General features: G+C 43.4%; 5 protein-coding genes across 5 annotated transcripts; 3 read left to right on the forward strand and 2 right to left on the reverse strand.

Moving 5' to 3' along the window:
- Positions 1–193: 193 nt before the first annotated feature.
- Positions 194–4,261, forward strand: O0I10_010807 (uncharacterized protein; the record flags this gene model as incomplete). The annotated part of the gene is made up of 19 exons (XM_058490781.1): positions 194–230; positions 297–380; positions 437–538; positions 642–738; positions 800–888; positions 947–1,039; positions 1,095–1,177; positions 1,236–1,345; positions 1,399–1,534; positions 1,600–1,790; positions 1,848–1,950; positions 2,021–2,494; positions 2,557–2,878; positions 2,936–3,125; positions 3,180–3,735; positions 3,795–3,940; positions 3,994–4,030; positions 4,087–4,135; positions 4,191–4,261. 19 exons carry the CDS (start codon positions 194–196, stop codon positions 4,259–4,261), a joined length of 2,970 nt encoding a protein of 989 aa, XP_058338481.1.
- A 779-nt stretch (positions 4,262–5,040) lies between these two features.
- O0I10_010808 (uncharacterized protein) lies at positions 5,041–5,491 on the forward strand (the record flags this gene model as incomplete). The annotated part of the gene is made up of 2 exons (XM_058490782.1): positions 5,041–5,344; positions 5,400–5,491. The coding sequence occupies 2 exons, from the start codon at positions 5,041–5,043 to the stop codon at positions 5,489–5,491; spliced, it is 396 nt and encodes a 131-aa protein (XP_058338482.1).
- A 4,155-nt stretch (positions 5,492–9,646) lies between these two features.
- O0I10_010809 (uncharacterized protein) lies at positions 9,647–10,405 on the reverse strand (the record flags this gene model as incomplete). Its single annotated transcript, XM_058490783.1, has 3 exons — positions 9,647–9,693; positions 9,759–10,155; positions 10,205–10,405. The coding sequence occupies 3 exons, from the start codon at positions 10,403–10,405 to the stop codon at positions 9,647–9,649; spliced, it is 645 nt and encodes a 214-aa protein (XP_058338483.1).
- A 1,420-nt stretch (positions 10,406–11,825) lies between these two features.
- On the forward strand, positions 11,826–12,191 carry O0I10_010810 (uncharacterized protein; the record flags this gene model as incomplete). The annotated part of the gene is made up of 3 exons (XM_058490784.1): positions 11,826–11,927; positions 12,008–12,095; positions 12,172–12,191. The coding sequence occupies 3 exons, from the start codon at positions 11,826–11,828 to the stop codon at positions 12,189–12,191; spliced, it is 210 nt and encodes a 69-aa protein (XP_058338484.1).
- A 417-nt stretch (positions 12,192–12,608) lies between these two features.
- O0I10_010811 (uncharacterized protein) lies at positions 12,609–20,494 on the reverse strand (the record flags this gene model as incomplete). The annotated part of the gene is made up of 19 exons (XM_058490785.1): positions 12,609–12,827; positions 12,889–13,043; positions 13,096–13,808; positions 13,871–14,046; positions 14,104–14,137; positions 14,190–14,621; positions 14,675–15,207; positions 15,275–15,556; positions 15,613–16,536; positions 16,600–16,765; positions 16,822–17,413; positions 17,466–18,251; positions 18,353–18,377; positions 18,456–18,792; positions 18,877–19,304; positions 19,374–19,457; positions 19,523–20,073; positions 20,151–20,266; positions 20,340–20,494. The coding sequence occupies 19 exons, from the start codon at positions 20,492–20,494 to the stop codon at positions 12,609–12,611; spliced, it is 6,708 nt and encodes a 2,235-aa protein (XP_058338485.1).
- Positions 20,495–23,375: the final 2,881 nt, after the last annotated feature.

Below are 23,375 nucleotides of genomic sequence, written 5' to 3' on the forward strand. Positions count from 1 at the left end.
TTGGATTCATTGATATAGATATTATCACTTTCTACTATTACTACAGAATGGGCTACTACTCCATTGGCAAATAAATTTCACAACAAGCGCTGGTTGGAAAAGACCTTGACTCTTTTTTCGCAGACGCGGCAACTACACGCGACCTACCACTTTACAACTACTACTACTTTTACCCTTCCAGTCTGCGTGCATCATGATCATTTCAAAGCCGCAGTGGATCTCCCATGCCGGTAACTTTGAACACCATTCACAGCCTCCCATACACGACCTTTCTATTCACACACTACATCTATCAGCAGAACGAGAAAAAGGTGTAAAGCCGGCCATTTATTCCATTCACGTTCATCCGGACGGCAAACGCATCGCTACTGGAAGTTTAGGTGCGTTCTATTGCTTGTTTCTACAACTCGTCTTGCTCACACACCACCTTGCATAGACACCACGGTCCGGATCTGGAACACAGACCCCATTTTCGACGAAACTGCAGAGAGCAATCCCGACTGCCATAAGCTTCTTTGCACGTTAGCTAGGCACAGCGGTATGCGAAACACACCTCTTTCTCTCCCTTTTATGTTGACAGATCCAACCCCTTTTCCCTCTTTTGGTTTTTCCCCAATACTGACCATGACGCTCTATATTAGGCGCCGTTCTTTGTGTACGTTGGTCCAACAATGAAGGTCGATATCTTGCTTCTAGTTCTGACAATGACAATGTCATCATTGTTTGGGAATCCGAAGGGTAAGAAGTCATCATCAAATGAGTCCCTATGCCAACGCATGCCCATCCTCTCATCTCTTAGGGAATCCTTCGCAACCACAGTCTTTGGTAGTTCCGAAGTCAACTACGAAACGTGGCGACCCAAACAATACCTTCGTGGACATGATTCAGGCAAGTGTTATTCTTAAAGGGATCCAAATTCAACGTATTAATGTGGTTTTGGATATAGATGTACAAGATCTTGCATGGTCAAGGGATAATGTGTATCTCGCATCAGGCAGTGTGGATGGCTCAGTCATTGTCTGGAATGGCACAACATTTGGTAACACAAGAAATTTTGTGGCATGATGCATTATCTAATCGCCCTTCAATGGTAGATCAAGTAAGACGCATCGAACAACAACAAGGCTTTGTCAAGGGTATTACTTGGGATCCCGTTGGGAAATTCATTGCAGCTCAGGTATTTAAAGGGTTTGGTATCCTCTATTAAGATGCTAAATGGATTGTACATGTTGTAGTACGATAACAAAATGCTCAAGATTTGGAGGACATCCGATTGGAATCTCGAACAAGAAATCAGAGCTCCCTTTATTAATGCTCCCAGCACAACATTCTTCCGTCGACCAAGGTAAGATCATCATTTTACTTTACAACAACAAGATGACTCAAAAGGTCATATAGCTGGGCACCTACTGGGACTCAAATTGTCACTGCAAACGCCACCAATGGTGCACATTGTGTTGCTGCTATCATCTCTCGAGAAGAATGGGTCGCTGATGTATCTCTTGTTGGCCATAAATGTCCCATTGAAGTCGCTGTAAGTGGATTGGGCAATGTAATGGATATTGTGGCCTTACTCAAAGTACGTATCATTTATTTTAGTCCTTCAATCCACACTTGTTCTATCTCGGCGAAAATGGCGAGAATCCAGCTGAAAAGAGCAGTGAGCATTTATCAACTGTATGTGCATTGGGCGGTCAAGATCGAAGCATCTCTATATGGACAACCAAATTTGAAAGACCACTCGCTGTGGCAACCGATATCTTTGAAGGAAATGTATATGATTTATCGTGGTATGTGTGTGATTAGGATCATCAAAGGAAAAGAGAGATGTTGACATGATTGTATAGGACACCAGATGGCCAAGCATTATTTGCATGTGCACATGATGGCACCGTAGCTTGTATACGTCTACCCGAATTTTCAGATCAAATCGCTCCTGAGGATCAAGTGGTAAGCAAAGCGAATACTTCCATATACATTGATCTTTTTTGGTTGTTTATGCATTCATGTTCTCTTTTAGTTACGACAACTAGCAGCGTTTGGATACAACAGTGAAAGCAGCCAACTTCCCGAAAGCACGTTGCAATTGGACATTGAGGATACAAACGCAAAGCAACCCAAGCCTACAACAGCAAGGCGGTTTGCTGATTTGATGGGAGAAACGACCGAAACTTTACCAGCACCCAATGGCAAGCTATCAGATAACACATCATCAGCCTCCACCACCACCACAACAGCAGCAGCAGCAGCAGCCAATTCTACCACTACCACTACCACACAAGGAGAGAATTCATCCACTACTACAACACAGCCCTCTCGCCCTGCTGATGCTGATTTTACATCATCATCTTCAAATCAACCCACAATACTCCAGCAAACTGTAACAGTTGGCAAGGATGGAAAACGACGTATCAAACCAGTGACTATTCGATCATCCTCATCTGCAGCCTCACCTGGTCCTCGACCCGCATCACCAAAGGTCCCATCTACCCAGGTAAAGTACTATGAAGGATCTATATGTATGGGAAGGATTACTTAAACATGGGGTGTATATAGCATACAGGGATTGTGGAAGCAAGACCTGCAGCCAATGTTGTTAGGTGGGTGGATGGGATTACCTATGATTTCCCTGAATCCAATATACCAGCTTCTGGCATCGGATCCATTGTGGCGGGTAACAAGCGTGAGGCTATGGAAGTGGATGAGGACACAGCTCCACGCAAAAGACCAGCATGGATCGACTCGGCAATACTTCCACCAGCTGCAGCCAAAAGCCAAGTGAGATTAGGCGTACCAAAGATCCGAGCCAATTTTGTATGGGCACCACGTGGGAATGACAAGCAAAGCAAGGCGATTCTTATGGAATGTGACAATCATAGTAAGTTGGATCCTCGTTTTCTTTCATGCATGATGATCTTACGCATTGGATCAATAGATACTGGTACAAACAACACATCAGCATCGACGACATGGGATTGTGCACGGCTATCAGTTAGCTCGCATGGCAAAAAGTTATGGCATGATTATCTTCCAAGTGCAATTATGCTTATGGGTGGCTGTCAAGAATTTTATGCTGCAGCATGCGAAGATGGAAGTGTACATTTATACTCATCCACGGGTCGCAGGTATGCTTTTTTCACATGATGCTGGATCCCATCATTGATACCTTTTTGATTTAGGTTACTTCCACCTATGGTATTGGAAAGCACTATTGTGTTGTTGCGATGTTCGGATCCTTGGCTTGTGTGCCTCACTGCAACTGGATTGCTCTATACATGGGATGTATCCAAGTTATCAAGTCGACTCGATGGCGTATCTATAGCACCCTTATTACGAGTGGCGCAAATACCAGGGTCATTGGATGAAGATGAAGATGAGGAGGATGAGGAAGAAGACGATGAAGAAGAGGAGGATGGTGAGGAGGGCGACAAGGATACACCCAAGATCAAGGACGTACGGATACAAAAGAATGGCTTACCGCTGGTGATCACCAATTATCAGCAAGCATTTACATATCATCCCGGCATGAAAGTTTGGTTGCGTATTAGCGATGCGTGGTACATTGTCTCTGAGTTCTGGAACTCGTCTTTGGGCCATCCAAGCGATTATCCATTGGGATGGTTATCTGCTGCAATGACATTGAATGGTGGGCTGGATCCTATCGGCAAGGTCATGCTCAACTTTGTGGAAGGCAACAAGGAAGCTGTAGGCACAATTACTCTAAGTCATATCGAGGTAGGCGGCGCAATTGGCTCTTTTACGACGTACTGATCATTGACATGATGATGTTATAGATTCAACTAGCAGTAGCTGCTTTATTGAATTCAAAATCAGAATACCGACAATGGCTCAAGATTTATGCAAAGAAACTCTCGGCGGAAAATGCTCAAGAAAAGGTCAAAGAACTTTGTCATTGGCTTATTGGCCCACCATTATTACCGTAAGTACAAGATTTCAAGTCGAATGATTAATCAACTGATACGCTTTGTATAGGTGCGTGGATGGAAGACATTGGGAACCAACAGTGATGGTATGTTTATATATACGACGACAAGGATCACACTGGCTCACCATATTACATGATAGGACTCATTGTCAAAGCAAGATCTTTTAAGGGATATCCTTCCTTTACTTGGTAAGTAAAAGTATACATGTTTATACTTGATGTATATTAATCATATCATTTGTAGGCACCAATCGACAATTACAAAGGCTCATAAATGAATACAACACTTATATCAACGCTCCCGCTACCTTGTAAATTCCTTATCATACAATACATGCCGCATATCTCATTCTTGGGCCAAGTAAATATACATTCTTCAGATGTTCATGTTACATAGTTTAAGAATCACCAAGCTGTTATACATGCGAATCTCGTTACTACTGGAGGTTGATATTCACCAACATTAGTGAGCTTTTCCTGCTGAATAAAAAAAGCACATGTGCACTATGTATCAAATGCTGTGCATGAATGTGATCAACTACTACTGATTAATGTGCAACACCAATCTTCAGTTGCATCAACGGCATGCCGATTCATCAGTCGTTGATTTCCATCATTTCGGCTCGGTATGTATACCAAGATGCTTGACCACTTTATCAGTTCGATCCATCATGGCAGCAATTCTCACGCCCACTCATATATAAACAAGGCTGTTGTCACCAACAATATCACACGCCCTTTCTTTCTACTTGTATTCATACCATCATCAATGGCCTTTGGTAAGTCCCAAGGATGGTCTTTATGCGATCCACAAAATGAAGGTATTCATGCATTCATCATCTATTATGTAGCTCACTTCATTGCTTTACCTCTTGGTGACTTCATTGGTGCCTAATGTCATTTGAATGTGTTCCTTGATGGACCTTTGTGGTAGGTATAACTCTCATTTATATGGATACATGTTATTAAAAGACGCCTTGTACATTTGTCAGCAAAAGGCAACCCCAGTCTGATGGGAAATTTGGGACCCTTTTGAAGGCGGCATAAGGACATGAGATGGTCGTTCCGTGGTAAGTGTAACAACGTAGGCTGTTATGTCTCTTGTAGGTGCTCACACTTATGCAACATCATATAGGAGTAAACGATCTAGTGAAACAAGTCCCAACCATATGAGCCAAGCTCGATGTCCTAAAGTAGTGTTGCCAATGGATCGTAAAAGGGCTGGGAGCAAGGCGAATACGTTATTCTCTAACGATTTGCAAGAGTATGGGACGGCCGAAGCAGGGCGTACAACGGGTACACAAAACAGCAAGACGCTGCTCGAGGCTGGCATCGTGTGCCCTAAAGCCCTTAAAGACATGTTTTGTGAACTTGTTAACCATGCACTGGTGTTTTCAGGTAATAATTCCTCAAGAAGGTTGTATTGACAATGACAATCTAACAGCTAAATCAGGTCTACAAATGGATCACCTTATCATGGATTTACTCCAAGGAGATGTATGTCGTGTGAGCAGACTGGGAAGATGGCTCAAATACCCAACTTAATTCGGAACGTTTCATATACCAGTTGACACCAATTCTACAAGTGGTGTATAACGCTAAAATATCAATGAAGCAAGTTCAGCGGGGAAGTTGGCATGGAAACTGGTTCAAGATCCATTTCATATGGAGATGATGATTCTCAAATTTTACTCCCTTGCTTTACTCGTTGCCCTTGATACCCAGAACGCTCCACCAAATTGCTGCAACGAGTGCTTCAACAACCATAAACCATCACGTTGCTTTTCAATGATTGCTATCAACAAAAATCGACTAATGGATCATCGTTGCAACAATTGTCTTGTCCCAACAAACGCAAACGGCATTGTTTTCCATGATCAATCCATCAATGAGCATTGCCAACTGGGTAACGACAACCGGTACACCTTCCATTGCCAGTGACAAGAAGCGTAAGACGTCCATGGATGCTACCCACAATGCATTGTAGCAAACCACATATTGTGTATAGGCCCATTTGTATATCTTTCTTTTGTGATCCTTCCATCCCATGTACCAGCCAATACCCAGAGCCATATCCATAGAAATTCATATGTATTAAAGCAAGTTGATATGTGTTAATAAAGCTATCTGCTGCTCACGTAAAAAAGGATGTAAGGCAAGTTGCTGCCGGTAACTTGAGACAATGGAGTAAAGACTTTTGCTGATAGCAGCTGCTGTTACGTTGTGTGGCGGCAGAGGAGTGTGCAAGAGCGTGTGTTGTAGTAGAGTGACAAGGTTGAGAACGCTGTATGAGACAATGGAGTACATGGCAGCTGCTTGAATGAACGCTGTCGACTTTTAGTTGGGGCAGAGGAATATGGAAAAAGCGTGTGTTGTAGTAGAGTGCAAGAAGGCTGTGTACATGTCATGGACTTGCCATTCAGTCAAAGACAATCGGATCAAGACAATTGTCCGATTGGCATGGTGGGTTAAAGCAGGACAATCGTTTGCAGGTGGTACTTGTATACTTGAATGGGGCAACAGTTGAGAATGGGAGAAAGAGGCAAGAAGCTGCGAGTGGAAGAAGTGGAAATTAAAATGAGTTAGTCAGACGTTGGATGATACTTCCTGTGTTTGAGCGTTTGTTAGTCAAAACCTCTCGGATCAAGGAAGTTGAAGGATGGACATGATGGGCTGGAGCAGGACAATCGTTCACATGCATTGTTTTGGGCAACAAAGGTGAATGGGAGGAATGGGCTATTAGCTGGCAGTTTACAAATAACTTTGCAAAATGATTTTTCTCATATTGGACGATACTTCTGTGCTTGAGCGTTTTTCAGTCAAATCCCCTCGGATCAAGAAAGTTTAATGATGGGCATGCTGGGCTGGAGCAGGACAATCGTTCACATGCATTGGATTGGGCAACAAAGGTGAATGAGAGAAAGGCGCTATTAGCTGGCATTTAATGAACTGTTCCTGAATGGTGCACAAGTATCATGCATTATCCACAGGCGCTGAATTTTGGCTGTGTTACACCAAGAAGTCCTTCTGCATCTTTGGCTCTAGCATGAGTGAGCGATTAACGATAACAAAGTCCACTTCTCATATAGCATCACGCTTACAGCATAGGTAAAACATAAAGACGCCTGTATCTCCAAACTTTACAATGAAACGTGGGGTTTTTATTAGAGCAATGGGCTCGACTTGGCCAACAGCACCTTGTGTGAAAGTTTCACGTTCAATGTCGCAAACAGCCCAAAAAATATTTTTTGGTCGTCGTCGTCGAAGAGGTCGACCCCCAGATCCTGTTTGGCTGGTGGCGACATTGCGAAATCTGGGATTGGCCACGATGAACTTCATACTTTGACACAAGATTCCTTTGACCCCGACAAGCACGTTGATCTATTAAAGAGCTCACGTTTGATTGTAAAGTTTGGATATACAGGCACCTTTATGTTTTACATATGCTGTAAGGGTGATGCTATATGAGAAGTGGTCTTTGTTTAATGTAAAGTAGTATGACTATAATAGAGCAAAAGATGCAGAGGGCGTGTTTGTGTAACTTGAGTCATTCAGCACAGGCGATGCATGATTCTTGTACACTATTTAGGAATAGTTCAAAATGCCAGCTAATAACCTTAGTCCTCCCATTCTCCATTGTTGTCCAATCCAATGCATACGAACGATTGTCCTGCTCCAGCCTAGCATGCCCATCATTCAACTTTCTTGATCCGATGAGTTTTGACTGAAAAACGCTCAAACACAGAAACATCATCCAATATCAGAAGAATCAAATTGGTAAGTTATTTGTAAACTGCCGGCTAATAGCCCATTCCTCCCATTCACCTTTGTTGCCCAAACCAATGCATACGATCGATTGCCCTGCTCCATCCCATCATTCCCATCATTTAACTTTCTTGATTCGAGGTAACCTGGTAGTAATGGCAATGGCTGTTGTTGGATCATCATTATCATGTAAAGTGTAAAATGGCACACACCCTTTTGCTATACGTGAGGATCATCATTTCTTTTATTTACGTGTACCTATTGTTTATCGTGAGGGTGATGATGACGATGGGTGGATGGTGTGTGTGGGGTCATTGAGTGGGCTCAATGTAATAGCAGTAGGGGGATTTAAACTTGGGGGACAACAGCTCCACCACTTGACAACGCTTCTCTTCTTTTTCTCCCACCTTTCCTTATTCCATTCGCGACATCTCGATCAAGGTAATTGTATTATAAAAAAGTGCTCTTGTTGGCTAGAGGTGTCAATGTAGTTCTGAACATGCATTGTCAGGGAGTGTGTCCAAATGCTGAGGAATGGAACGTGGTAGCCATGGCGATACCGTTGCTTCCTTTTGTTCGTTGCTATTCCCGCTCTATGCTTGGTGTCAACAGGTACATTCAAAGTCCAATGCTGCAGCGTAACTTGTTCCGTTGACGCGTTAGCTTGTGTAGAGGGCAAGTTTGGTTTCACGACGTTGGCTCGTTTGGCGTTTTGTTTCGGCTCAACTATACTACACCATGGTTTTCGGTTTCCAGGAACCAACAACAAAGGGGTTTTTGTGTATATGGAAAAGGCAAGTGTAATGAAACAAACAATGAAAAGGGGCGTTTATTGTATGTGTGTGCTAATAATGAATTCAATAGGTTTCTTTGGTCAGGCAATGCAACTAGGGGCATCATCATCATCTCTTTGGGTTCAAGTCCCAGCCTGTATCAAGTGGCTGCTGCGTCGCTCTGCACTAGCCAAGTGTGCTGGAAAAGCTTCTTGGAACGCGTCCAGGGCTCTATAGGCCTGCGTTTGAGTTGATGGGTCGATGACGATGGGTTTTTGGAAGAGCATGGTCACCGTGTTGAGGTAAAAGGAGATTTGCAACAGCTTGTGAATGTGTTGGAACCAACAGGCTCTTCTCGTGATAGGCTCGTTCTTTCCCTTCGAGGATTTTATTTCATGAGGCGGGAAATGATTGGAAGGATTGGATTGGGGATCATTCTTTCTTTGGAGAGGATGAATGAGGACAACGATGAGCCTGGACTCTACGTAAGTGATGTCCTTCCTTGCCATGAATCGAACTGGCCTTGTATGATTCGTGCAGTGCTTTCTCAAGAACAAGGGATCGGCAGACGTTGCTCATATGGGGTGATTTGGTTTCTTAGAGAGGATCGCCTAAGGTATACCAAATCGACATTATTCCGGTATCAGATAGTCTAACTTGGCTGTTTTATTTTTAGAGACGGCGATTATTACGATGATAACGACAACGAAATCCACGACAATGAAAATGATAGCGACAACGAGATACACAACAATGACGATAACGACAATGAGATCCACGGCAATGGAGATAATGGCAACGACACAAGCAAGCATGGTTTCCCTTTCTCTTGCCAAGATGATGGTGCTTGATCATACCCCATATCTCGTTGACATCTGCAAGGAGGCATGCAAGATCCCATTCTTTTCCATTTTGTGCCCTTTTGGATGTTTGTGATGAAGACTATGTAGGAGCATGAGTAGGACTGCGACTACGTATGATGACGGACGAGGAAGGCGACGATGATGGCAACGTAGGTAGCTATAGCTGCATAGAGGAAATAAAGGATTGTTTATTACTGCACCTGGACTTTGCTAGCTTATCCGCTCATTGCATATGTACTTATGGATTACATAATGGTATTGCATAGATGGAGTAATAAAAATGGATGGTGATTGTTATATTAACTACCATTGACAGTATCAGCTATAGGCTTAACCATGACCGTTTCTATATTTCAAGCATGAGTTTGTATGAATATATAACCATGAGCGTTAATAATAGGGAACACCTACTGTCAAATATTCTCAAATGCCAGCGAAGATCCAATGCATCTGGATCAATCACTAGCTGAGATAGGCCTTTCGATGTTTTCATACGTGAAATGTGTTGGCATGGCAACCGGTAATTGACTCGAGTCTCGCATGTGCAATCATCCACAATCTCACTATCGGCTGTGCCACGTGCTTCGATGAACTCTGTCGTTATCATGCGTATAGCGAAATGGGATATGGAACCAATGCTTTTTAGATAAAGATGATATGATTTGAATAATTGTGATAGCTTTCCAGGAGTGTTCAATATCCTCTTCAGCTGCCAGCGAGCACCTTCTACTCGTTGTGTTGTACGTGCACCAAAATGTGCAAGTTTCTCGACCCAAGGACCACCCCATTTTTGGGACACGACAATACCCTGTAATGCAAGGATCATCAATACGAGTTTAATGGTTTTATGATTGTACCGATACATACTTTGTCATGTACGTTAGAAGCTCTGCTTCTTTGGTTGTCCCTTTAATGACTTTTCTATAGCTGTCGGCACCGCCTTCAAACCCCTTCTCATCTCGTGACCAAATCATGGCTTTGACGGCTCTTTCATATTCCTTGTATTCCTTGCTTTCAGCCGCAAATGTCTTTCCCAGTTTAGCCACGAAGTTTTTCATAATGTGCAAAGCGCATAATACGTGTGGTTTGTCTGGTGCTATTTTATGCAAAGCACTACTCAAGGTGTGATCATCATCCGATACAAAGATTGCTGGCCCTTGCGATTCCATCCCTTGCACAGTGCCAAGTAATGTTTGCAGCTGTGATGGCTGCTATGCAAGCAAGGCTGATTTCAGGAGCAGTCCAAAGAAACAAGGATGATAACAAGATTGAGATACCAAGACAAGGTAACAAGGATCAAGAACAAGTTAACAAGAACAAGGAACAAGGGCAAGGAACAAAGGTATGGACAATAGCTGCAGCAATGATAAGAGCTAGACTATAACAGAAGGATGGCCATTAGGTACATGATCACAGCACATCTGTGCAAGATCACGTGCCAAGCGGCAAGGGAAGGACAAAGATCAAATGAGCAAGATATCAAGGGCTAAGACTACGCAAGGATTGAGAGTACAAGATAATCAGACTGGGGTTTATTGAATCTGAATTTATTTATACAAAGGAGAGGAATGGCAAGAATGAGACATCAATAAAATATGCGAACAAAGCATCCACAATGGTCCGAATGATGATCATGACAGCAGCACCCATTCATACGAAGTTGTTCTTTCATCTGATACGGAAGCAACTGCAACGAGGCTCTTGCTCTTGTATTCTCATGCAAGGTTGCTAACCCAAACTACATTCAGAAATGGCATCTTGCATACGTTGCTTTTGTATGTTACATCCAATATCACGACTTTGGTTCTATGGATTTGGGGTGGGTGACTAGAATGGACTTCAATAGGCTGTTTTCTGGTTGCTGTAATTCATATCGCACGATGAAACCAAGAGCGCGCATCATATCCACGACTTCTTGTAATTCACCCTAAACGATGCTTGTTGAGAAATACTTGATAGTGGAATTATAGACGTCCTTAGCCTTAATCATAGCTGCCAAATCGCTCTCTTGCACTATGTCTACGACTTGACTTGGCCGGTTTTTTGCTCCAAGTAACGTTGCGATAAGTAATTGCTTGGCTTTCTCAGTTCATGGTAGATTTGATGGATTCGTAGAAAGATAATGGGTATGGTACCAGACACGAATTGACCACATGCCTCCTTCACCTTCTTAGGAAGTAGAGATCTGTATTGTAAAAGGACACCCTCGTCACAGTGTCATGTCACCAACACGATCCATATAAGGTTGACACCACTTTGTAATGTAGATTTAAAGCAGCTGATGGATGATGTTGTGTGCCTACAATCCCAATTCTATCAAGTCAATTTATGCATGGATTTACAATAAGTGGGATTTGGATGGCGGGGTGATTAGGAGACCAGTACCACGTCATCGACTTGCCCGATTCCCTCACACCCGTTTATTTTGTTTACCGCACCAAATTTTAAGACGCTTCCCTTCTTATCTCACATTCAACCATGATCTCCAACATGCTCGCCCGTTCTGCCATGCGCTCCCGCGTTGCCACTCGCCAGGTTATGCGCTCTGATCTCTACCACTTTGAGAACACCAACGGCCAGGTACTTTAGTCGCATCATGCTCAATACCATTCGAAGGCCCCCCATTCAACTCAACATTGCACGCGAATCACCTATACTAGAACATTCCCTTCAAGACTACCAACCGTGTTGGTCTTGCCATCAAGATGACCCTCTTCCTTGGTCTTGGTTTCGGTGCTCCTTTCCTTGGTATGTAAACTCTATCTTCGCTGGATCATATAGTCCTTTGACTGACCCATCGTTCGTTTTTTGTTTTGCTCTTTAGGTGCCGCCTGGCAATTGTAAGTATCATGGCTTCTTTGGAAAATGGAACATTGGATATGGAGAAAACGAGTATGTGTGAAGGATAGAATGCTTATGGTGCTTCTTTTTTCGTTTCTTCTTTTAGCCACAAGGCCGGTTAAACACCTCGCCTCTTTATCACGCACACACTTGATTAGAAGATCATCGAAAGAAGAAAAAGTGGGAATCCCTTTATCTCTCTTTGTTCAACATCCTCAATGCAAATAAACCGCAAAAGTCGCGCATACTTTTTCATGGGCGGATATGATGATGATGTTTTTTTGTCACCTGATTTTTCATTCACGGCTAATTTTCCCCATTTCCATCCCACATCAAGCGTTATCCAAATAAAGAGGAGGAAATCTAATCTATTACTGTAAAACTAAAACAAGTATCTATGGCAATGGTTGTGTGTGGTATCTATAATGAATCTTCTTCGATGCAAAAGCGACGCAATGTTTCGAGTAAATTCTTGGTGTTGAATGGCTTTGTCAGGTAACCATCCATGCCAACTTCGAGAGAAATATTACGAGCACTTTCTTGAATGTCAGCAGTCAAGGCCACAATGGGGAATCGTTTTTCTACGCATTGTTCTGTTTCCATCCGCCGTATCCTGCGAGTTGCTTCCACGCCATCACACTAATAAAATCCCCCATTCAATACATTGGCTCAAATCATGGATTGCTGGTGGTGGACTTACTTTTGGCATGTGATGATCAAAGAATCCCAGCTTGAAATACCCAGGTGGATGATTGACCCATGCATCGATGGCTTCGAGACCATTGTTGGCACATTGAACTTGAAATCCGAGACGTGTCAATTGCTTGTACAACACTTTTTGTGCAACTGGATTGTCTATATCATGCATGTGAGCATATGACTAAGATGCATCATCCATTACTTTTACCTTCAGCTGCAAGTACATGCATTTTACTAAATCGTGCTTTTTCTTCATCAGTGACCATTGTGGAAGGCTGTTTGGCTGCTTGTGGTGTTGGTAACGGTGTGGGCGACTGCTGCTGCTGTTGTTGTTGCACTAAACTACACATGGCTCTCAAAAGTTTATGTCGACGGATAGGAACTGCCATACGCACCATACTGGATGACGTCTTTTCTTGTCGTCTTTCAGCTTCAATTTCACCAATAGTAGGGTTGGGCCCTATTCGATGTTTCATCGTGCCATTGTTGTTGCTATTGCTGCTGCTAGGATAATGAAGCATAATGACATTGTTTGCACGGGCCAAGAGATCGTCCAGCTGCTTGCATGGTTTGAGAAAATGACCGACAATGACAACGGGATAATCATTTGCTTGGATTGTTGGTAGTTTGTCGACATCCCATACGCCGTCCACGTTCACTTCAGGTAACAAGTGTTGCACCATGGTCACTGTCGACTTGAATTTCGACGCTACGAGCAATCGTTTACCCCTCCATGCCATAAGCTGTGAGGCAATAACCTTGGCATGTTGCGCTTCTTGCTGAGGAACTCGCGTGGTTGTAATAGTAAAGTGGAAATTGGATCCAGCACCAGGTGTGCTCGTCACGTCAATAGTGTCCGACATCAACTCAACCAGCTGAAGACAAATGGATAATCCGAGACCTGTACCACCGTATTTACGTCTACGTAACGTGCATGATTGTAAGCAAAAGAATGATGAAGACCATGTGTAATGAAAACTTACGTCGTACTACCATCCACTTGTGAAAAGGGAACAAAGAGGACCTTGCGTTGCTCATTGCTGATGCCAATACCAGTGTCAACCACTTCAAATAGCAAAGCAGCATCATTGGGCCCGCATTTAGCTTGTCTTTCTTTATCAACCGAGCATCGAATCCATATTTCACCCTCGTGCGTGAACTACATCAAAAAAGAGAGTGAGCCAAACGCAATAATATCCTATGCATGATACATTACCTTGATGGCATTGCCCAATAAATTGATAACGATCCTACAAATGCGTGAGTTTTGATGCTATTCCAATTTTATGCGGACACACTTACTGTTTCAGGCGATTCGAATCGGCCATGACAACCGGTGGCACGTCCTTTTCAATGGTATATGTCACATTGATCTGCTTTTGTAGTGCCATAACGATAAGCATCTCAATAACATCGGCTACCAAGTCCTCGACCACGACAGGGGCAAGATCCAATGATACTTTGCGAGCTTGAAGCTTGGAAAAGTTGAGCAAATCATCAATGATCTGCAATAGCACCTCACAGGAAGATTTGGCAGTGAGCACCAAGTCCATTTGCTCATTGTCAAGTTTGGTATCTGCAAGTAAGGAAATCATGCCATAGAAACCAGAAAACGGTGTTCGGATCTCGTGGCTCATGTTGGCTAAAAATATCTCTCGTAGTCGTGTAGCTCTGTCAGCCTCTTCTTTGCTTCGTTTGACTTCTTCAAGGGCACGTTTTTGCATCTCGATCAATCTACATACATGGATTAGTATGAGCCATACGCTATTATAGATTGATCTTATTACCTTATTTTAGCCATGGTAGCCTTTTGTGCAGAGGTGAAAAGCGAGGCATTGGTGATAGAGATACCCATTTGTTGACATAAAAGACTAAGTACAGTGATGTGCCTTTGCGTAAAGATGCCGACAGGTCCTTCGACAAAAAGACAGCCAACAGTGCGATTGGTATGGTTGATAGGCATGCAAATGACCGACTTGCTCCCAGTGCGTTCATACCAAGGCCCGACAGCAAATCTTGGATCCTTTTCCACATCGGGGATGAATATGCTCTGCTTGCTGTGTAATGTGTGATGTACAATGCGGCTCGATATCAGCTCACGTTTGCTTGAAAGCTTCTTGGGTGGTTCATAGTATGCCACTTCAGGGTCCTCTTGGCTGCCATAGGCACGAATGCCATCTTGATCATCGCGCACAACAATAGCGCCGCAATCTGCACCCGAATTTTCGAGAATGATCTTCATCATGGATGTCATCAAGTTTTGGAACTTCACTTCGGATGACATGACCTGAGAGCTCTTGAGAATAGAAGCAATGTCGATCTACGTTGTAGAGATGAATAAGTATCATAGCTCTATTGTCGGCATGTTTGCCATAAGAGATACTTACAACATCCAATGTCATGAGCGTTTTCTCAGTGGTAACGTGTGGGATGGATTCGGCTACGAGCGGCTCATTGGCAGCAATACTATTATTGCCATTGCTGTTTTCATCTGATGACGTGCTCCAGGATTGTGCTGCTGTAGTAAAGAAAGGCAATGGTTCGGTTTGGACACCCGTGTCGTGTAATTCTCGTCGTTCATCAAGTCGTTCAGCCAATAAATCCGAAAACTTGGTGCTCACATGCCTCGCCTTGCCATAAGACCCATGACTCATGTATAAATCGATAGCCTACAATTCAAGTCAATACATCATTGGAAATGGCTCTTGGACAAAATTGGTTTTACCTTTTTGACATACATCACCGCGGTATTGTACATGCCAATACGCTGATAAAAAGCCCCTGCGTATTCGTGGATCACGCACAATTCCATCAACCACGAGCCTTCACGTGCTTCATCAATCGCCTTTTCATACAATCGACAAGCCTTGGGTATATCATGCTCGGCAGTCAATTCAGCTTCGATGGTTGTCCAATACATGACATAGTTGATCCTGCTGTGTGTGGCCCATTCATGGATCAATTCTTGGTTTTCCTTAATTTGGTTGAGCAAAGGCTGCTTTTCTTCAGGCGTTGCTGCCTCTCGCACCTTTTCCATCAACGCCAATGAAAAGTAAAACAACATCATGCGTGTGTGACGATGGTTGGGATGCACTTCGATGGTTGCCAGGCAACGGTATCCCATCTCGATAGCGGTGTCAAGATGACCATATAACACCAAAGGAATAATCTTGAAGGACTCGTACCAATTCATCACCAATTCAGGGTTTGAGCTTTGTCGACAACTCTCAGCCAAAAAATGCTCGTCGTTGAATCCATCATCTCCATCAAGCACTTGGGGCGTATCCGTATACGTGTGACCATTGAGCGCCTTACACACGCGAACGATGACCATGGCAAAGCTGTTCATATCAATCGATTGTGACCAAGCGTGGATGTCTTCAAAGCATGCTTCGGCATAGCGTAGCGTATCAGCAATATGATACCCGAGGCAAAACATGAGAATGGCGATATGGATTTGGTGGAATGATGTATAGATACGATCACCAGCAGAGAATGAAAACTTCATGCCATCCCGGTACCATTGGATCGCATCACGATGATGATGTCCCCATAAGATAAGAAACGCTGGATAGAGACTGTATGCACGTCCTTTGTCGCCGTTGCTTCCATACTTGTCTGCAAGTGCAATGCCAATAGTACCAAGTTTCTAGAATAGTATATATACCATCAATATTGAGTTGACCTTTTTGATCATTGAAGGATAACTTACATCTGAAAAGGCAAACTTTTTGAGATTGTTCGAATAGCATAAACCGGCAAACATCCATGCATTGCATGAGCCATTCGTAGGACCATAAGTAAGTGACATGGAGATGATGCGAATGGCCCAATAGTACATTTCACGCTTGTGACCGCTCCAATAAGACGTTGTTAACCTGTATACATAAATGTGGTCAGCCATCATCCCATTTAATAGTTCTTGGGTACTTACAGCTCTTCCATGATATACATCTTTGAGACCAGCATAGGATCCTTGGAAAGTGGAATGTCAAGAACGCCTTCTTTTCCCAACCTTTCCACTGTGTCTTGAACGTTGTTGTATTGCTCCTCAAGCCATTCATCAGTAAAGTCGAGCTGTGTGTTCTCGCCCAATTCCTCAAGGCATGAAAATAACGTCCTTCGTCCCTTTTGATGAAGCTGACACCCATAGTAATATCGCGCTTGGACACGATAGGCTGGTAGCCGATCGAGTGGATCTTTTACGTGTGCAAAGATGATGTCTAAAAGTCGTTCGGTGTCCTCGTATTTGCCCACAGCCCAGCTGAGAGCCACTGCATTCACATGCAAATTCAACGAGATATTGTATCCACCATTGGTTCGATCCCATTCATCCGGCAGCGTTTGACCAAGATCGATAGCAGCCATGTAATAACTGAATGCCATATCATGTGCACCTGATGAATTTCCCTTGTTGCCAGCTTCGATTAATACATGACGATAAGGCCTTTTGTCGTCCAGCGATAAAAGCAAGTGTGATGATTTAAGCAAGTGATCAGCCACCAAGAACAAATCAATCTCACGTTCTATAAAGTAGAATAAGCATTCCATCAACATGGGAAGCTGCAAGGTCCTTACCATTCATTAACCATTGTGCAATACTCAAATGGATTGTGTCTCGTGTACTTGGATCAGCTAATTCAGCAGCAGCTTGTGATATTCGATCATGGCTCCATTTGAATTCGTCTCCACCCACTGGCATGATGTATCCCTCTTGAAGAACGGTCTGCAATCCGCTGATGGGATCACTGCCCACGGATGATACGCTGGTGCCTGATCGATGTAAGCTGGGTCGTTGCATCTTGTCTCTTGCGCATTCATCATCGGTTGAGCTCATCATCAAATTTTTGACGGTGGTCCACGAGAATGTGTCTCCCACAAAGGATGCAAATTTGAGGACTTGTTGTGCATTGGCAGGTAGTTCACGTAACCGAGCAACAATAAATGTTACATCCAATTCGCGCATGTCGCTTTCGAAAAGATCTGCTTCTTGAATTTCTTGCAAGTTGTAATCCCATGCATTCTTTTCCCAGTTGAAAAAAATGAGTCGCTTTCGTTCCAATGTGCGTAACAGCTGAGCAGCGTAAAATGCATTGCCATGGGTGCGGTCGAAAATCACCTGGGCAAGGGGTATAATTCTACTACGGTCGACATTGTTGCGTGGTTGGTGTAGCGTGTCGAGCACAAAGTCGATGATTGTGTTCATGTCAAGTGGGCCAACCTTAATCATATGCACGTTGGCAAAAGGATTTTCAAGGAGTTGACTAAGCTTTGTGGTCATTTCCTGATCACGGTAGGAGACGAAGATAAGGATGTTGACCCTGGATGTCACCAATGTAAGCAAAATCTCCAATGATGGATCATCTAAATGAATGAATGTATGCAGGGTCAAATGTCAAACGCCTTTGTTCTTTCTCCAACCCCCTTATTCCTCACAATGATAACGATAATGTTGATCACCTTACCTGCTTGATGTAAATCGTCCAAGAACTACATATCATCATCATGATAATGAGGTGAGTGACAAGAAGATCATTGGTTTGCTGATGTTCTTTGATAGCCCCTTACCAAAGTAGTCATACGCCATTGGGTGATGGATCGAAACACCTCAACGTAAAGGTTATGAAAACGAAAACGAGCTTCATTGTTGTCCATTTGGATTTCCTCCCTTGGATTGACCCGATTACTGTTATTCTCCAGGAGCGGTTTAAGTTCAGGCACGAAATCAGCAAGTAACTCGACATTGAAGAACTGGGCACCCAAGCTTGTTTTCAAATGATCATAAAATCGCTTCATCTCTTCTTCACATTCTGAAAGAATCTGCTGCAAGATTTGTGATAGTGCTTTGATCACTGCACCATAGGGCACCTTGTTTCTTGAATCAAACTTGGCCGATGCTACATAACTATCATCAACGCGCCCCACATGTTAGATTTATGGCTGCCCCCCTTGTTTTTGTCTCCTTTCCTTTTTTTCCCTTGATGCTTACCCATGCTGTCGTGCTGTTGGTTGTACTGCGGTGAATAAAGTAGATTTGCCGATTCCTCCAGGTCCATATACACTAGCAATGGTAGCGCCTACTCGATTGATGCGTCGTGTATTCCCATTGCTTGTATTTGCAATATCACTATTGCCATCCCAACCACTGACATGGCTTGGCGTATGTATTGCTGATCGATGTCCATTGCTACTATCACGATCTGATGATGCCGCATCACTAAAGCTGTCAGTCTCGGTTGTCAATTTGCTGCTGTTGGCGCTGTATAATGATCGTGGTGGTGGTTTGTAAAGGCCGGCGCATCGTTCAATGATATACGCCATCTCTGAAATGACAGGTTCTCGGCCGTAGATCGTTTTTGGTAATGTAAATACAGAAGCAATATCATGCTGTGCAAGCGGAAATGATGTAATCCCATCCTATAATGATGATGATGACAAATAGCATCAGCAATGCGTGTTGCCAAGCAAAACAAAGTTTTTCTTTACCTCATCAGCAGCTTCAAGACGTTTAAGACATTCTTTGAGATCTGCCCGTACACCATGCGCACTTGAATATCGATCATCAGGGGCCTGTATATGGTATCATCATGTTAATCTATGATTTGATGATGTGAATGCAAGATGATGATACTCACTTTTTGGGTCATCTTTTCTACAATGCGTCCCACCACCTCGGGTATGTTAAGATGTAATTCATGCACCAGCGTGATCTTACGGCTCAAGATGCCATTCAAGATATCCAATGCACCTCTTCCTTCGAATGGGTGCCTCCCTCCTGTCAATAATACATAGAATACGATGCCCAAAGAATAGATATCGGATCGATGATCGGGGCAATAGGTGGTGCGGCCTGTTTGTTCTGGACTCATATAAACGAGGAGATCATCCTTGTTGACCGTTTTACGCCATCCTTCGCTTGTCAACAAGATGTCCTTATTGCTGGATGATCCAACTACGTTCCACATTTTGACGCGGTTGTCGGAGAATCGTATTGAAGCAAGTCGCACTTGGCCGTGAACAATCTGGTGGCGGTGAATGTAATCGAGGCAGTCTGTGCATTGAATGGCAAATCTTAAAAATGCGCCGAGATCATGTGGGCTTGGGAACGATTTGCTGCTGGTATTGTCATCAAGGTAAATGGCAGCTGTCAAGCCATTCTGTAGCTGAGTGTATTCCACTGGTCGTACTAGTAAAAAGATCACATGTCAGCCATTGTGCTATGTATCATTGTTGACATCCATCAACGTATAGTATACCACTCACCCACATGGGATGGTCCATCCGCGTATTGATAGAGTCGTTTCATGACATAGAATTCTCGTTCAAGACGAAATGACTGGCTCGATACTTTGGCAATGACCGATTGCTTCGTGGCGATCCTGCAAGAGTAGACGTAGTAGCAATGTCAATCGTGTGTGTGTGCTTTCAATAAAGTGGATTGGGGTCATTTACTTGTAACCGTGAATGAGGGCTACATTGTCTTCGTATGTGGCTGAGGTGGTTTTGAAATGGTATCCTGCAATGTGGAGATCGCCTACGAAAAGACACGAGCTTGATATGCTTGGAGTGTCAGTTGCTATGGAGCTGCCTGACTCCGAGAATGGCATAATTGGGATGAGAAGAAGAAAGAGAGAGGGAGATACATGGATCGATCAAGTGCCGCGATCCATGGAAAATCCATGCTGTGGGGTTGTGCGTAAAAGGGGTGATGTATTAGAGCTCCATTTTAGGCGTGGTTCCAAGCAACCACAGCTTGTTGTTACACAATCCTTTTCATGCTGCTGCGTTTATATCCTGCACAATGCATACTATACCTCTTTTACACCCCCGTAAGCTTAGTAAATAATGAGGAGTTAGCTATTGTGCATGGTAGATTCATTCATCTACTTGCCTCTCTCCCCCACTAAACAAGAATACCTGCAGTAATCAACATCCCATTTCCATGTGTCAGACCCGATCTAATTCTAAGATCTTGGCCCCCACCACCCCTTCTTCCATTATACATGTCTTCTTTGGTACATACATCCATCCACCCCCTTATTTCTTTCAGCCTCCTTCATTTGATTCACCTTTTACTATAAAGATAGCCTAATTTCTTCTTTATGAATGAAACCTTTCGATGTGAGAAATGTATTAGCATTGCACCACGCGGTCTTTTGGTCACTGAAACATTCACGAATTTTCTTTTGTTTGAGATCATTGCCGTCTTTTCGAGAACATTGGGTATCCCTATAACAATCATTTTATAGAGCACACACGATATACAAACACGCGTAAAAACGCCTCCCTTTCGTTGTATTCCTCAAGTCCAAGATGGAAGAAGGGTACCAAGAATGCTGCAGAAGGTGTCATGTGTGGAGGTGCGGAGCTCAACCAGTCATTTTTAGAGGAGATTGCAGCTGGTTTGTTCTTTCCTTCTCTCCCCCTTCTTACGCTGTCTTACCGCCATGAAGTTCCATCGAGCAGCAGCAACTGAAAAAATACGCCATCGTCAAAGCTAAGTATCGCTCATTTGAATATTCCTTTTGCAATGGCAAGTCTACATTGGGACCCTGCTCTACGCCGGAGAACTTTCTGGTTGACTCGTGGGAAGTGGCCTTCTCCCTCTTTGTCAGAGCTTACTTTTGTCATCAGCTTCCAGAAGCACCAAGGTGTCTATCAACAGCATGTTCCCTAGGAGACCATCAAAAGTAAGATCAGGCAACGCATGCAGCGACATCCTCGCATACCTCGTTATAGTTTCCTCGTCCTTGGATACTCCCAATAAAACTTTGTGCTTTATTATACGTTGGTTATGCATGATGCATTGATCGAGTACTCACATGTCATTGCCAACAGCACACTACTACGAGTTACTGTATTGTGGTTCACCCATTTATCAAGGTATGAAAGAAGATGGATGGGGCTATTGAATAAGAGATGGTGATTAACAATGATTTTCATTTAATGAAGTATACGACATGATGACCCGTTTGGATGATGCCATATCAGCTATAAAGTACACTGCAGTACAGTACATCGGCAGCGATCCCATGACTCTTTCAACCAACGTATTGGACTTGCGATGATTATGGATGGATGGATGCAGCCAAGTGCAGCGATGAGAGAGGAATCCTGGAATGTTGCCCTGGTTACTTGGCGCGTTGTCAGCATGTACGATAGATCAAATCACATAAAAACTATTTTCCAATCATGGATGAAGGATGTTTATGACGGCAGCAGCATGAATACTACCACACAATTATCCCTGTTGCTTCTATGCGATTCACACGTATCTCCTTCAATTTGCAACGTTGTTCCTTTATCATATCTACATCATAAACATCCACACTACCAAGTACTGCATATTCTTCGACTTTTCCATTGGATGGAGATCGGATTTTAGAAGGGTATCGTGCTATCAGCTCACATGTGCGAGATAGGGATCACTTGGTTGGTTGGGTGAGAAGAGTAATCGTATTTGAAAGTTGAAAAGCGAAGATTGGATCATTTACATCATCGGATCAAGATGCTTTTGTTCTTTTGCCACAACTTTATTAAATACATTCACTAAAGTCTCCTAGTTCACATGATGATAGACGAATGCTTGTATGGCAAAGATAATAATTATGAGAGTGATGCCCAACATTGTGCTTGTTACAGAAGCTTGGTTCATTGTAAGTTTAATTCATTATGTACAAGAGAAGGAGCTGTGATACAATGTGACTATACAAGAACGAGCTACGCATTACGAGCTATCATAGGCGGACCTTACTGTGAGGGAAGGAATCGCGGCTCATGCACTCTCCACCAATAGGATCGACCCTTCCAAGTCGCGTTCTCCCCGAACTTCGTGACACACACAAGTGCTTCTGCATCTTCGGCTCTAAGGTGAGTGAGCTACTTGATAATGAACAAAGACCTCTTTTCATATATCATCACGCTTACAGCATATGTAAAACATAAAGGTGCCTGTCTCTCTAAACTTTACAATCAAACGTGGGGTCTTTAATAGAACAGAGTTGCTCGGCGGGGTCAAAGCGATCTTGTGTCAAAGTATGAAGTTCATCGTGGCCATTCCCAGATTCACCCAATGTCGCTACCAGCCGAAAAATTTTTTGGTCGTCGTCGAAAAAAATTCAAGAGGTCGACCCCCCGAATCCAATTTGGGCTGGTGGCGACATTAGCGAAATCTGGGATTGGCAAGCTCGATCGCGAAACTGGCACACATAATTCCTTTGACCCCGACGAGCAGCCTTGTTCTGTTAGAGACCCCACGCTTCATTGTAAAGTTTAGAGATACAGGCACCTTTATGTTTTACATATGCTGTAAGCGTAATGCTATATGAAAGGTGGTGTTTGTTCATTGTCGATAGCCTCACTCATATGTGTCAAAATGCAGAATGACTCGTTTGTGTAACTTAATACCAAGAGGATGGGACTTGGGAGGGTCAATGCTATTGGTGGAGAAATGCATGATTGCAGTAGCCCCATCCCTTATAGACAGGT

The sequence above is a fragment of the Lichtheimia ornata genome (assembly GCF_029851405.1).
Source record: "Lichtheimia ornata isolate CBS 291.66 chromosome Unknown scaffold00076, whole genome shotgun sequence".
Classification (NCBI taxonomy): Eukaryota; Fungi; Mucoromycota; class Mucoromycetes; order Mucorales; family Lichtheimiaceae; genus Lichtheimia; species Lichtheimia ornata.